The sequence below is a fragment of the Lissotriton vulgaris genome, chromosome 2_1, assembly GCF_964263255.1.
Source record: "Lissotriton vulgaris chromosome 2_1, aLisVul1.2, whole genome shotgun sequence".
NCBI classification, from domain to species: domain Eukaryota; kingdom Metazoa; phylum Chordata; class Amphibia; order Caudata; family Salamandridae; genus Lissotriton; species Lissotriton vulgaris.
The window spans coordinates 1,922,842,145-1,922,857,321 of record NC_141687.1 but is presented as its reverse complement, the minus strand read 5'-3'; the positions used below and the strand labels follow the sequence as shown (position 1 = coordinate 1,922,857,321).

At 47.5% G+C, this 15,177-nt stretch overlaps 1 protein-coding gene across 2 annotated transcripts in view; it reads right to left on the bottom strand.

Moving 5' to 3' along the window:
- The window catches only part of AGBL1 (AGBL carboxypeptidase 1), a 3,462,078-nt gene that overhangs the window by 2,585,851 nt on the left and 861,050 nt on the right, over positions 1–15,177 (bottom strand). For both annotated transcript variants that reach the window (XM_086958112.1, XM_086958114.1), the window contains exon 8: positions 444–609. In XM_086958112.1, the coding sequence (XP_086814238.1) occupies positions 444–609 (166 nt within the window). The remainder of the gene's footprint in view (positions 1–443; positions 610–15,177) is intronic.

Sequence of the window (15,177 nt, the reverse complement as noted above, 5' to 3'; positions counted from 1 at the left end):
TTAGTATTGTAGGGGCATCGTATACAAAAATCAACCCATTTTGTTGTTTTCTTCGCAAGACAAAGTGGTTCACTTTAACGGACAAACAAATAAATTACAAGGGATGTCATTGTGTCATTCATATAATGATGTCCTTTAGAGGAAGCCCTAATGCAAGCCTAGCAACTACATTGAGCTGCCTGGCCTCCCATAAATTTCAGTGCACCTGGTATGTCTCTATTTATGTACCTTTGCTGTTGGAATACAAGTTCAGAGTCCCTGATAGCATTGGCAAAGCCAATAGGTCTGTCGCAGACTTTAAAATGAAAGCAAGATCAAATTGACTTATCAATGCTTGTTTAACTCATGAGGATCACAGAAGCCATTTCATTTGTTATGAGCACTACATGAATATATGCAAATATGTATGCATGATACTTGTTCTTTCTGTGATCTTATATTACCTTCACGTGTGCTACATATAGCTTCCGAGGCATTGACTTCAGGCACAGAAAAGGAGAAGGAACTGCTTATGGTGGACAGAGGGAGAGGACACCTGGGATAGCACTTTCTGAGGATCTGTGTCGCTGCAATTGTTAAAGACTCCAGGCTCCGGCTGCACGAACAATCCTAGGAAAATAGCAACCAAATTAACAATTCTCTTTGTTATTAAGACAGACAATAATCTAATTGCTTCACTACGATATATACAATCATTGATGAGCCGTATCAATACTGTGTTTGTTAAACAACATTTTATAAAAATATTATTTCCTGGAGTAGGATACTTATTCATTTATTTATCTGCATATTCATGATTCCGTTTGAATCGCTGACGTTGAAAAGAATTAAAATGAAATGGTCACAAAAGGGAAGTTCAATGGGTATGATCTTTTGAATATTAAACAGGTTAAAATGTTATTTACATATTATTAGGATTGTCTCCTTATCATCAGTGGTATACTGACAGAAGTCCTGTTATATCGTACTTAGCGAAGGTTTATATAAATGTAATGTTAGCTCGTACCTTCATGACCCTCCAGGTGCTTACACCATGACAAAATATAATCGCTCACTTGAAATAATAGTGGTTAGGGAGGCCATGGATAGCCTTTAGACCAGCAAATAAACCATACCCATTCAGCTCACACAGCTGCCCAATAGTCTGAACCTCATACAGGCCCGGACTGGTGATTCTGCCCACCGGGCAATCCCCCGGTCGGCTGGAGGGTGGTGGCGGCCGGTTTTCTAAACGGGGGCCGGTTTTGTGGCTGGGGGCCGATTTTCAGTCCGCTCGTCAGTCACACTCACAGCCTGTGACGGTCGGACTGGAAAATCGGCCCCCGCATCGAGAGTCTGAGTCTCACAGTCACTTCCAAAATAATTTGCTGCCCCGGGCGGCCCCCGAATACTGGAGTAGCGCCGCAAGCTTGACCCAGCCAGCACTTCAGCAATGCAAGTTGCGCAAGCGCAACCTAACTCCACGGTTCCACCAAACGGAGGAGGAGGAGGTGCCTGTGCGCAGCGCGCAGAATGCCCCCCCTGTCTCCTCCTCTGCCGCGTCTGCGCAGGGTGCGGCTGCTGGTGTAATTTTTTCGAGCATGCGCATTACACATGATCTAACTGACGACGACGAGTGAAGCAGAGAGGTGCGCACTTTAAGTGGCAGCAGCGGCCATAAATACATTTTCATAGGCTGAGGCAGAAGGCAGTGGCTAGTAGCGCCCCTAGCTAAGCCCGACCCCCCTGTGTAGTGTCTGCCAGACTGCCACTGTCTGCCACGTGAGTGCCGCCCCGCCACCAACAGCAGTCACAGGCCTGTGAGTGAGGTGAGTCCGGCGAGACGGCAAGCGTGACCAGGCCTGAGGCCTGGCTGGCCCTGGGCCTGGTCTGGACGAGTGCTGTGCTTAACATACAAATATTCCTTTCTGCAGTGCTCGAACTACAGCTTTGCTGTGTTGGGTTCACACTTTTAAACACCTCTTGGTGAATGAATGCAACTGTGAGGTCACACATATGCAGACACGCGCATTAGCCCACAGAGCTATCGCACTGCCTTTGCAATTACGGTGATGATGGTTGTTGGGAAGTCTCTGGTTCAACTGGCCGCGGCGTCAGGGATATTTCCAGTTTTCCAACTAGTGCTTTCCCTGACTTCCGGCCCAGCTCCCCCCAAGTGTAGCGCCAATCTAGATTCAGATGCAAACTCCAGTCCGCGCCCTAATCGGGGTTACTACTCGGGCGCAGGTGCACCTCCCTTGGGCTTTATCCGCATTATTTTTTTACCACATCAATTCGGAGCAGATGGTGCAGATCAGCAGCAGGGGGCAGAGTACAAGATGTAGAGTTGGCATATTAGCCCCCTATCTATACATCGCATGTCTTCTGGTGCTGTCATTGCGATCTGCTGACCACAGCACCGTGCTGTGCAAACTCTGGGTGTGCCCTTACAGCACGACTCAGACGCCCTGGCCTAAGGCACTGGGAAGCAGTGCTTTGAATGGACCGGCATTGGAGGAGGCGCTGTATTTCACATCTGAAAGATGAACGTTGTAATCTGGTCACATCTCCGTTGATGCCACGTCGAGATTTTTCTGTTGCAGGAAAGGATGGGGGAGGGGGTTTGATAGATCAAGTTTGGCCTTGACCGGCTGGAGAGGGCACCTGAATATGGGTGCTTGGTGGCTTGAAATGGGCATTTGCCAGCTAGAGATGGGTGTTGGATGGACTTAGGTGAATGTTGGGGGATGTAGGTGGAGTTGGTTTGATGGCGATGATTTGGTTGGATGAAGTGCGCATTTGATAGAGGGAGGCGGGTGTGTGTTCGATCATGATTGGTGTTGGATGCATGCAGATGGGCGTTGGCTGGTTGGAGAGTGCTGTGGTTAGATGAAAGGGACCTCTGGAGAGATGGAGTTTGGTGTGATGGAAGTGGGTGTTGGATGGATGCAGATGGGTGGTTGGAGATAGCTGTGGTTGGATAGAAGTGATCTTTGGACAGATGAAAATTGGTGTTGGATGAATGCAGGGCGGTGCTGGGTGCTTTCAGATGGCTTTCGTTGTATGGAAGTGACTTTAGACAGATGGAAGTGAATGCTGGATGGATGCGGATGGGTATTGGGTGGTTGGAGATGGACGATGGTGGATGCGAATGGGTGTTGGATGGATGCGGATGGCATTGGGTGGTTGGAGATGAACGGTGGGTGGATGCGGATGGGTGTTGGATGGATGTGATGGGCATTGGGTGGTTGGAGACAGACGGTGGGTGGATGCGGATGGGTGTTGGATGGATGCGGATGGCATTGGGTGGTTGGAGATGGACGGTGGGTGGATGCGGATGGGTGTTGGATAGATGCGGATGGGCATTGGGTGGTGGGAGATGGACGATAGTGGATGCGGATGGGTGTTGGATGGATGCGGATGGGCATTGGGTGGTTGGAGATGGACGGTGGTGCGGCCCACTCTTCACGCAGCGCTGCTACTCTCATTTGCGCTCGTGTCTGTAGGCAGCGCTGTCCCCCGGCATCTCGCTGCCGACTATGTACCAGTACAACCTGATAACTAAGTTCTAAACTCTCGGCCCGAGAGACTCAGTGAGGTTCTAACTTATCAGGTAGTGTGGTGGTACAGTCACGTTGCGCTGCCTGCTCATCATTCCTCATTCGTTGTGCCAGTGCGTGCCAATGTATGCCCAGTTTCACTTTCACCTTCTACTGCAAGTGGTCTGGCCTGGCCTGCCTGTCTCACAGCAGAGGTTTCTACTACGGTCCGGACGTGTCTCATTTATCATGGGATGTGTGTAGCCTACAGCGCAGAGAGTAGGAGTGACGCAGGAGCAGGCCCCCTCACATCCTGGTTCCTCTCCCCCCCAATGCCCCCTCCCTCACGTTTGTACATTTCAAACATGTTGCAAATTGGTTTAATTGCCGTTGACATTCACAATAACTACCACTCAGTGTTATTAACAAGCATTTGCAATGCAATAGGTCTCGCATTTACGTGAATTTAAGCTACTGGCATTGTAAATGATAATGCCTTTTATTTATGTTTTGGTTTTTAAAACATAAATAAAAAGCATTCTCATTTACAATGTCAATAGCTTACACCTTCCCAAATGCGAGATCTGTTGCTTTGCAAATGCTTGTTAATATGAAGTTTGGCCCTGAGATTAGTATGATGTTTTTTGAGAACTGGGGCGAAGGACCAGGGATGTCTTGAATATATGGTTGTTTTGAGCCTCATCCAAATGCATATAATGTTTGGAGCATAAAACGCAAGAAGATACTGCCCTTCATGTTTCCGACTTCTATGGTAAAGGACCAAACAGCAGATCTGGGGTCTTTCTACTCGGGATACTGAGGTAGTTAGCTCAGTAGAAATCCGACTTCATTGGGGCTTTGCAATTAAAGTATCAACTTCGAATAGTCCCTTTAACAGAATGTTTGCATATGATTTACAGTCCTGATTTATTTGTAAAATACCGGTTTATATTTAATGTTCTTTATTTTGTCTTGTGATCAATAATATGTATTTAGATGGAAAAATGGCATCTGTCAGAGCCTTGTGCACAAATTCATTTCAACGATTTCACAATAATGGTGCAAATACATGACTAATGTTTTTTTTTATAGGTTTAGAAAAGGAAACATATGAGGTCAGTTGCTCTCCACAGTTGGAAATTTGAATTTTGTGTAGAAATCAATACTCTGTAGTGGGAATTCAGGGGCACATGCATCATGCTATTTACCGGTCGCAAATGGGCTGATTAGCAGAACCGTCCCGCTTGCGACCGGTAAACAGGCATTTCCGATGCATCAACCGAAAATGCATTCGCAAAACAGGTAATCGCAATTTTTGCGATCACCTATTCTGCGAATGCAGTTAGCGAATCGCAATTTGCGATTCCCAAAATGCAATGCAAGAAGCATTCTCAGAATGTGACTTTGCATTAAGGAATCGCAAATTAACATCAACTTCAAGTTGGTGTTAATTTACAAATCCTTAGAAGGGCATGTGTGTACGCCACATGTGCACACATACCATTTTTGGGGGTGCATCAGGGTGGCCTTTTGGCACCCTAGCACCCTTGAAATTGCATTTGCAATTTGCGATTACCTAAATGGTAATCGCAATTTGCGAATGCTCTCCCAATCATTCCTAGGGGCCTCTAGGCATTCCCTAATAGCGAATCGCAATTTGCAATTCGCTATTTGGGAATGTGTAGGAATCGCAAATTATTTTGCAATTCCTACATGCAAAAGGAATTGTGAGTCCTTAATAGCGATTCCTTAATAATCACTATTAAGGAATCGCAATTCCTTCGGTTGATGTATGTGCCCGATAATTATGATTTTATGAGCAATAGGCATGTTAAAAATGTTTAGCTTTTAAAAGATACATCTTTTTTTTTTTTTTACTGAGAATTTAGGTAGCTTTTCAAAAAAGAATCTAGCAGTACTGTATAAATCTTGTCTTAACTTTAAAGGGACTATTTTGAGAATGCCCACAGAGATTGATGTAAGGATATTTTAGAGCATCTTGCTTTACGTTTTAAGGTGTTTTACAAGCATTTTACCAGCCTTCTTATACTCAGTCAAGAAGTTTGCCTATTGCTTCTGTGTCTGCTCTTTTGCGTAAACATTTATTGGTCTATAGGACTTAATTTCTCCCGATCCTATGCTTGCTTGTTGCTTGCTTCTTTGTTCTTTCAATTAGAAATCGCCTCTGGTCGTCGCGGATCATAGTCACACTAGCAGCAGAAAAAATAATCCCACACAAGCTGCCTGTGTAAGCGACCACAACCATAATTTTCTACTGGCAGTGGCTAGCGCCTAGCCCGACTGCCCTGTGTCCAGTGTCTGCCACAGTGCGAAAAACGGACTTGCCTCACTCAGACCTGCTGACTGCTGTTGGTGGTGGAGTGGCACAGTGCCACCCCACCACCAACAGCAGTCAGCAGGCCTGAGTGAGGCGAGTCCGTTTTTCTGCCCCGAGCTTGAAAGAAGCAAGCAGCGCGCGACGTGAATATGTACCTGATAAGTTATAACCTCTCGGCCCAAGACTATTTTTGGTGCTCTCTGAAAGAATGCCTATGAATACATATGACTGGGTGGGTAACCTGATGTTCTTTAAGGTCATCATCTACTGTTTACTGTGCTTTGAAAGTTGATACAATTTGAATATGTAATGAAAAATGTGCTGTAAAATTCACCATTTTGGTCTGTCGTTTTTCAAAAATTTCTTCCCAAACCCCCCTAGTGGCCGTCGGGCTCGCTCGCTGTGCTCGCTCGCAACACGCTGGACGGGGGCTGGTTCGCTACGCGCCGGACGGGGGCTGGTCTGGCAAAATTTGCCAGGGCTGCTTTCAGTTCCCAGTCCGGCCCTGACCTCATATCGTGCCCAGACCCTACCTATAGAGTGCTGAAATACAGATGGGAAGGCAGGATTATACCATAGCGGTGTTTCATTATTAAAAAAAGCTATACAGAATTTATTACCGATATCTTGCAAGATAGGCATGACATCCTTTGCTTTTTTAAACCAGACCCTCTTATAGTAATTAGGATCTCCTAGTGGGTAGAAGAAAAGCCTAAACTCAGCCACACCCAAGTGCTAGCAGGTAATAAAAAACTGATGCATCTGCGTCAGCCAGGTTTAATAAACTATGCAGAGCCCTACAAATTCTGCCCAGAAATAGTACTTCAAATCAGGGAGTTGTAGCTCCCACTGTTTAAATGGAAGAGTCATAAGTCAAATTGCATGTCTTGCCCACTTGAGCCCCCAAATAAAACTTCTAATAGCTCTGTCCAAACTCCTAAAAAGAGTCAGGCACCCCTAGTGGAATTGCCCTGAACAAATATAGAAATTTTGGAAGAATATTCATCTTGATGATGTTGCATCGTTCAATAAGACTAAGTGGGAGTTTATTCCAAGATTTCATCTCAGTCGTAACTAATAATGATAAAGGCTCTAAATTCAATTTAATTATGTCCCTAATCTCTGAGCATAATTTAACTCCAAGATATATGGCAGTCGAAGTTACCCCTGAAATTTGTACATCTGGCTTATAGTTCAATAAAACTTGTGTTGTTAACCTTTTCCAATGCTACTTATGGATTTATTACGAAAACCTCAACATCATCTGTATATGGTGTAAGTTTACGTTCATGCCCAACATACACCAGAGGCAAAGATCATAAATAAGGCTCCATATACAATGTGAACAAAATAGGAGACAGCGGGCATCTATAGTACTTTGACCAACTGTATGAATTTATCCCCAATTCCAAAAGTGCATAGTGTAGCACACAGACACACCCAGACAGCGTGGTAAAGGGCCTCTTCTGTGTCTAATAAAATTATGCCCACCCTGGTGTTTGATCTTGATGCAACATTAAATACCCCAACTGTTGATTTAGTATGGCTAGTGGTATCCATTCCTGATATGAACCTGTGCTGCTGTTAGGAAACTAGCACTAGAAGTCCAGGGGCAAGTAACGTAGTTAAATTCAGAGAGATGGATCGATAAGACCCCATGTCCTTCGAGGGTTTGGCTTTCTTCAAGAATACTATAATGTAAGCCATATTCCAAGAATCTGGTACATGCCCCTCCTCGTAAATATATTGAATCAGCCTAAACAAATTCACTAGCTATTCGATCTTTAAAAATGTTATAGAACTCCAAGGGGACTGTATCCTCACCCACGGCCTTGCCTGACGGAGATGGACCCTCCATCTCGCCGAACGAAAATTCGGCCTGTAAATACCTGGCCTTGACTTCCCAAATGGGGCAGCCTACATCGATGAGTAAACTCGATAAACCCAGATTTATTCACTTCTTGGGGCTGAATGTATAGCTCTTGGAAAATGTACCTGTTGGACTTGGCCCTTTTTGGCAGGTTCACCCCTGAACTTTTTGCCTTAAGCTCTGACTTGGTAGTAGTGATTTTAGGCCTATGCGCACTTTAGCACTGTGTCCCAGAGTAAAGTCTGTGCGCTCTCTGAGTGCATATGGTGAGATTGGCCTGCACTCCTATAGGAATGCATGGGGGATATGTGTGTCCATGGTAATTCCTGATATGAGGGAGTGCAGGGTCGGGTTTAGTATGTGCAAACTCGTGAAAATAAATGCTGCGCAATAGTGAGCGCAGATTTATTGTGGTTATTTTAGAAATGCCACTTTTAGAAGTTAGCATTTCTGTGTGCTGTGTGTCTGCCTACATGGTGTGAATTGAATGTTTGGCTTGTGAGTGGCAAGTGCTGGATGATGTGGATGGCTCCAGGAGCCAGGATGAGTCTGCCCAGTGGTGAGTAGGGAGATCTGCATGTAGATGGGAGGGAAGAGTTGCACCTGGGACCTGAATAGGACTGGTCTTTCAATCAATCAATCAATCAATCAATCAATCAATCAATCAATCATAACATTTGTATAGCGCACTACTCACCCGGAAGGGTCTCAACGCTCTTGGGGGAGGGGGTCCGCTATTGCTCGAAAAGCCAGGTCTTGAGTTGTCTCCTGAAGGCGAGATGGTCCTGGGTCAGCCGAAGGTCGATGGGGAGGGAGTTCCATGTCTTGGCCGCCAGGTAGGAGAAGGATCTTCCTCCTGTGGTGGCTCTTTGGATGCGTGGTACGGCAGCGAGGGCGAGGCTTGTAGAACGTAGCTGGCAGGTAGGCGTGTAGAAGGTCAGGCGGTCGTTGAGGTACTTGGGGCCCAGGTTGTGGAGAGACTTGTGTGCGTGGGTGAGGAGCCTGAACGTGATCCTCTTGCTGACAGGGAGCCAGTGCAGGTCCCACAGGTGGCGGGAGATGTGGCTGCGTCGGGGGATGTCCAGGATGATTCGGGCGGAGGCGTTCTAGATGCGTTGGAGTCTTTTCTGTAGCTTGGCTGTGGTTCCGGCGTAGAGGGTGTTTCCGTAGCCCAGTCGGCTGGTGACGAGTGCCTGGGTGACCGTCTTCCTGGTTTCGGTCGGGATCCATCGGAAGATCTTGCGGAGCATGCGTAGGGTGTTGAAGCATGATGAGTAGACAGCGTTGACTTGTTTGGTCATCGAGAGGGAGGAGTCCAGGATGAAGCCCAGGTTGCGTGCGTGGTCTGTTGGCTTGGGAGTGGTGCCCAGGGTGGGGGGCCACCAGGAGTCGTCCCAGGCGGAGGGCGATGGTCCCAGGATGAGGACTTCCGTCTTGTCTGAGTTCAGTTTCAGGCGGCTGTTCTTCATCCACTCAGCGACGTCTTTCATCCCTTCGTGTAGGCTAGTTCTGGCGGTGACTGGGTCTTTGGTGAGGGAGAGGATCAGTTGGGTGTCGCCGGCGTAGGAGATGATGTTGAGGTTGTGTTGGCGTGCGATGGCTGCAAGAGCTCTCATGTAGACGTTGAAGAGGGTGGGGCTGAGTGATGATCCTTGCGGTACGCCGCAGATGGCTTCGGTGGCCTCGGATCGAAACGGGGGAGGCGGACTCTCTGTGTTCTTCCGGCGAGGAACGAGATGATCCACTCCAGTGCCTTCTCTTTGATACCGATGTTACTGAGGCGTTGAACTAGGGTGCGGTGGCAGACAGTGTCGAACGCTGCAGAGAGGTCTAGGAGGATGAGGGCCGCTGTTTCCCCATTGTCGAGCACGGTTCTGATGTCATCGGTGGCTGCGAGGAGGGCGGTCTCGGTGCTGTGGTTGGCTCGGAACCCGGACTGCGAGATGTCGAGGGATCCGTTTGTCTCGAGAAAGGCGGCAAGCTGTCTGTTGACGGTCTTCTCGATGACTTTGGCAGGAAAAGGGAGGAGCGAGATGGGGCGGTAGTTTTTGAGGTCGGTGGGGTCCTCTGTTGGTTTCTTCAGTAGGACGCTGAGCTCGGCATGCTTTCAGCTCTCCGGGAAGGTGGCGGTGTTGAAGGAGGTGTTGATGATGTTCCGGAGTTGGGGTGCGATGGTGGAGTCGGCCTTGTTGAAGACGGGGTGGGGGCAGGGGTCAGTTGGAGATCCAGAGTGGATGGTGTTCATCGTGCGGGCTGTGTCTTCGGTGGTCACCGCGGTCCAGGTGCGGAGGGTGGTGGTGGGGGCATTGGTTTGACGGTTGGGTGCGTGGATGGTTCGCCAAAGCTGTTGTGGATGTTGGCGATCTTGCAGTGGAAGAAAGAGGCGAGAGAGTCGCAGAGATCTTGTGTAGGAGTGATGTTGTTGTTGCCGGTGCTGGGGGTAGAGAACTCCTTGACTATGCTGAAGAGTTCCTTGCTGTCGTCTTCCTTCATTGATTTCTTCTTGGTGGTGCGGATAAGCGGGTGGTGCTTGCGGGTGGCTTGTTTGAGGGCGGTCATGTTGTCTGTGGTCTGGTCGAGGAGCCAGGCTTTCTCGAGGGTGGGGCAGTTCTTCTTGGAGTCCTTGAGTTCGTCGGTGAACCAGGAGGCTTTCTTGCTTTTGGGTCTGCTGGGAGGGTTCTTCAGTGGCGCGAGGTCGTTGGCGCAGGCGGTCAGCCACTGCGTGAAGTTACGGGCTGCTTCGTTGGGGTCAGTTGTGCTGGCGGGTGGGTTCTGGCTGAGGGAGGTGGTGAGTTGCTCGGCGATGATCTTGCTCCAGCTCCTGTGAGGAACCTCTTTCCCTTCACAATGCTGGCTCCACCTCCAGCGGTGCGTCTGAGCACTGAGCCAGCACCTGACAAAGGAGAGAGGAGCTGAGCAAAACAAAGTGCTACAAAGCTCCCCTGAACCGGTTGCATCTAGTTCTCCCATGCCCTGCTCTTTTACACAAAGGATTTAGTAGTGTAAATATAGGGGCTGTGACCCCATGTAAATGTTCACTCTTGGTGTGCTGTTCCTGCAGGGCGTGCTGCTGCTGGGGCCCAGAGGGGGCTACCATGAGGGCTCTCCTCCTTGGGCCCTGCCTTGCCCTTGATTCCTGGAAGACTTCTGGGACCTTTTGCTTTATTTTCTTTGCCCCAGGACTTTTGCAGCCTTTTGTCATCCTGGGAGCGCTGTGCTCTGTTTCCTTTGCTTTCCCCCAAGAAGGAGAGGCTGGGGGCTGCGCAGTGCGGTGCTACACCCCTGAGAGAAGGAATCCTGGCAAAAGGTATTCCCCTGTGAGGCCGCTGGAGGCGGGTACCCACCCTGCGATATTGCCGCTTATTCTTTTATAATATTATTCGGGTGCCCACCCTGCATATATTATGATTTACTTTGCAGGTTCCCACCCCACATTTCTAGTGCCTCTAGCGGAAGCCTACCCCGCTTTGTGTTGTAACTAGAGAGGGAGGCTACCCCTCTTTGCCACTGAGAGAAGGAGAAGATTTCGGCCGCCGTGATCCGCCGCCCGCCTGGTTGTGGGCGTGGCCTGCGGACCGAAGCCGTTGAGGTCGGAAGCATGACCGGCAATTTAGAGACCCGGGCGGGAGCCTACCCCGTGTCGGGACGTGTCCGAAAGGACGGGAGCCTACCCCGCCTCCATTCTCTCCCTTGGAGAAGTGGTAGCCCTGTATGCAGAGTGACGCCCGGAGAAGTTCCCTGAGCAGCCAGAGAGAAGCTGCACTAGTGCGGGTCCGAGCGAAGCAAGAGATCGCTGCCGCCTGGAGAGCTCGGTAAGTTTGGGCACCTCCATTGCGTTGGTGCTGGTTGAAGGCATAGAGTCAGAGCGGCCCCGTCTGGTAGCGGGCGGCTCCACCTTGGACATGTTTGGTTTGAGCGCCCCTGTGCTCCGACCTAGGGGTCCATGTTATGTAGAGGGGGCCAGAGTGTCCCAGGTGCCAAGCTCCAACTTTAACTTACAGCTGCCCCCCTTGCTAGAGGGCAGCTGCAACGTTTTGCGGGCACATGTGGTTTTGAGCGCCAGTGTGCTCCAAATATGGGCTGTGTGTTTTTAAGAAGCGAAAAAGAAAAAACAAAACACTCAGAGGCACTGTGCATCAACAAGTTTAGGCTGTGCATCCGTGTTTTGAATTGCAGATAATCATTGTTCGGTAGAGATCTCACATGCTACGATGTCGGGTGGCACAGACGCATACATCTGGTTGCTGCTTGCATAACGATCCGGGCTGTGTTCCTGCATTGCTCTAACTGTGTGAGCGATGACATTGATAAAGATAATTAGCATTAATACGGATGATAACTTACTTATCACAGCCCCTGATAGTGACCGGGCAATAGATAATCTGGAGATTGTCTCCCTTTTTTCAAGAAAAGACTTTCAGAGGCTGTAGCCTTTCCACCCAGGTATCACTTTAATTATTAGTATCATAGCTCTTCAGTGCGCCTTTTTTAGCGCCAAGCAAATCTTAAAACATTGGAGTGAAGACCAGGATTTTTCCTAAAAAATATTCGATGCACTTCTATATTTTGAACACTGATCAAAAGGAGTCAGTGATATATATCATCTATCCCTGACGTTGCTTTTCTTGCTTCCTTCTATTAGAGTGGTGCTCTACCTACCTGAGCCGCAGCCAGGTGAGGCGTAGTATCATCCTCCGACCCAATAGGTAAGCGGACGGAAGGCTCTCACATGTGTCCTAGGTGTACATTTGTTGGCACTTATGGTGTAAATAGCTTTTATACCTATCATTGGATGTATTTCATATTTTTCAGACATCACTGTTTGTTTCTTTTCCTTGTTTTTCTGTCTGTCAGACATTACTACTCTTTCACCCTGGATATCATCTCTTACCCTGGAAATTATCCAATACCTGGTAGGATCTAAACATACTCAAGACGTCCAGGTGACATTATTGTAACATATATTTTGTATTTTACTCACTTTTATCAATGCAGTAGCGATGTTCGGTCCTGATGAAAGCAGCGGACACCTTGCTGGGTCCACACACTGCAGAAACATGTTGACCTACATAATCTAAATAGTAGCAATTTGTTTATTCTACTATGTTCCCGCCCTGGTTTTAACTATTGGAAGTCTGAGAGGTACCTAATAAATTCCTTTTCCTCTCTACTCTCCAATTTTATATACTCCACTTTTTTCACATATTCACTTTTTTCACGCACTGCTTTTCAGTTATTAGAACACGGTCACCTCTCACACACCCTCAAAACACTGGGGCATCCACTTCCAATACAATAAGTGGCTGCAGGTATATTCCCCTTGGTGTGAGGAGTCCCAGATGATGACAAGGGTGGTACCGGGGGATAACTGATGGGTACTTTCACATCTTGGAAGTATCTTGTCGTGCTTGAGTCATATTTCATGATTTCTTGCAAGAGTTGCCAGTGAATAACTGAATAACGAGTAGATTGCTTAGAATCTGTTACATGCTGTTTTTCACAGTTTTTAAAAAGCCCCAGTGAGGCCCCGAGGGCACAGCCGTGCCAGGACCCGTTTTGCCTAATTGGTCATAGGGCACAGTGAGTGCCAGGCCTTCATGTGTGACCCACAGCTGCGCAGCACTTAGTGCCAGCTGCTCCATTTAGGCCCTCATTTCATATTCCCAGCTGCCCAGCAAGTAGTGGGCAGCTGCACTGATAGGTCTTTCTTTGCTTTAGGGGACATTAGACATTTAGGGGAAGTTAGAAGTGAGACGCACTCCTTTGCCCCCATCCCTTCACAGCTGCGCAGCACTTAGTGCCAGCTGCAACATTTAGGCCTGCGCAACGTGCGCACCCTTGACTTTCGCTGCACAGGCAGAGCACCCTGACTTTTGGACCTAGCCCATTTGAGCCCCTTAGAGAAGGTCAGTTTGCTAAGGGGGACTATTAGTGTTGTAGGGCGCCAGGCCTCAGTGTGATTTATGTGGTGCTAGGAAATGTAATTTATATAAAATATGTTTTATGCACCCTGATTTATGCTCTAGATGTGATTTTATGAGTATGAGGTTTTACCTACTGTGTTATGTTTTATTTTTATCTTCTACTGTAGTTTAGGTATGAGTAATTCCCTAATTCGATTTAGTACGTTTATTTCCTAATGCGAGTTATGTTTAGGAGATTATGGTCTACTATGTTTCAGGCTTATGAGGTTGGCGCAGAATATATTTCTCGCCTGATATGATACTTTGCGTAATATTATTTATGTTACAGGTTGATGCTGAAGATAGTGTGCCAGTAATTACTGGTTGTGTTCTAAGTTCATGATATGTCTTACTTTTACTATTTTTACCAAGTGATGATTCTGACAGTGGCCCACGTGGCCCTGTCATGTGTAAATAATCCCCGGTATATATTGCCCAGTGCCAGTTGGCACAGTGTATATTGTGTGATTACCATCTAATGTGTTTTATGATAATACAAAGGCTATTTTTATATATAACCTTGTGTGGAGTTCCTTTTGTGGTGTGCCTAGTATGTTGTTGCTGTGTGTGTTTCACAAATGCTTTACACATCACCACCGAGATAAGCCTGACTGCTCCTGCCAAGCTGCCAAGGGGGTGAGCAGGGGTTATCTTTGGCGTGTAACTCCCTTTTCCTGACTAGAGTAGTGGTCTCTGCCTGGCTTTGGGGCAAGCCTTAGCCATCCAGAGATCCCCATTTCTAACAGTAGCCAACTGCTCCATAATAGTTTCAGGGGTATGGTAAACCCTACCATCCAAGCCTTTGATAGAATGAATAATACTTTTAGACTGCTTATCAGCAATTTGAAGATCTAGCACACGACAAACCCTATCTCCATATTCATATTGCATAGTTTTGTTATGAATATACTTAGCTGCTATGTGCTCCATCAGACCGTGCCCAAGCAAAGATCACTTTTCAATCCGTTGTAGACTGATGGCCTGCTCGTCCTCACCGCTTTGAAGGATTTTTTTGTTCATGTATGATTTCAAGCTGAAGGATATCTGGCCTCAGTAGATGGGTATCCTCAAGAGCAGATCTATTTTGTTTAATAATATATTGCAATGTAATAGGTAATATATTGCAATGTAATAGGGAAGAGGTGTGGCGCTGCGGCCAGGGCGACTGACTCTGGAATCTGGAGATCACTGTTCGATCCCTGGTGCCGGTGGCAGATTAGCCCAGCACCATGTGACTCTGGGCAATAGCTTACTTAATCTTCCAGACGGCCCCCAGCGCCTAGAGACCCTTACAGGTGATTGTTTGTGCGTTACAAATGTGGATTATACCACGTACATATGCCTTCATTGCACCCCAGACTAATGGGGGTGCAGCTGTGCCTGTATTAGTGAGGAAGAATTCCCTTAATAGAGCAGTGATATACCTTCAATATTCGCCATTAGACAAGAGATGATGGGGAATGAAAACACATAGTAATTAGCTCTAAC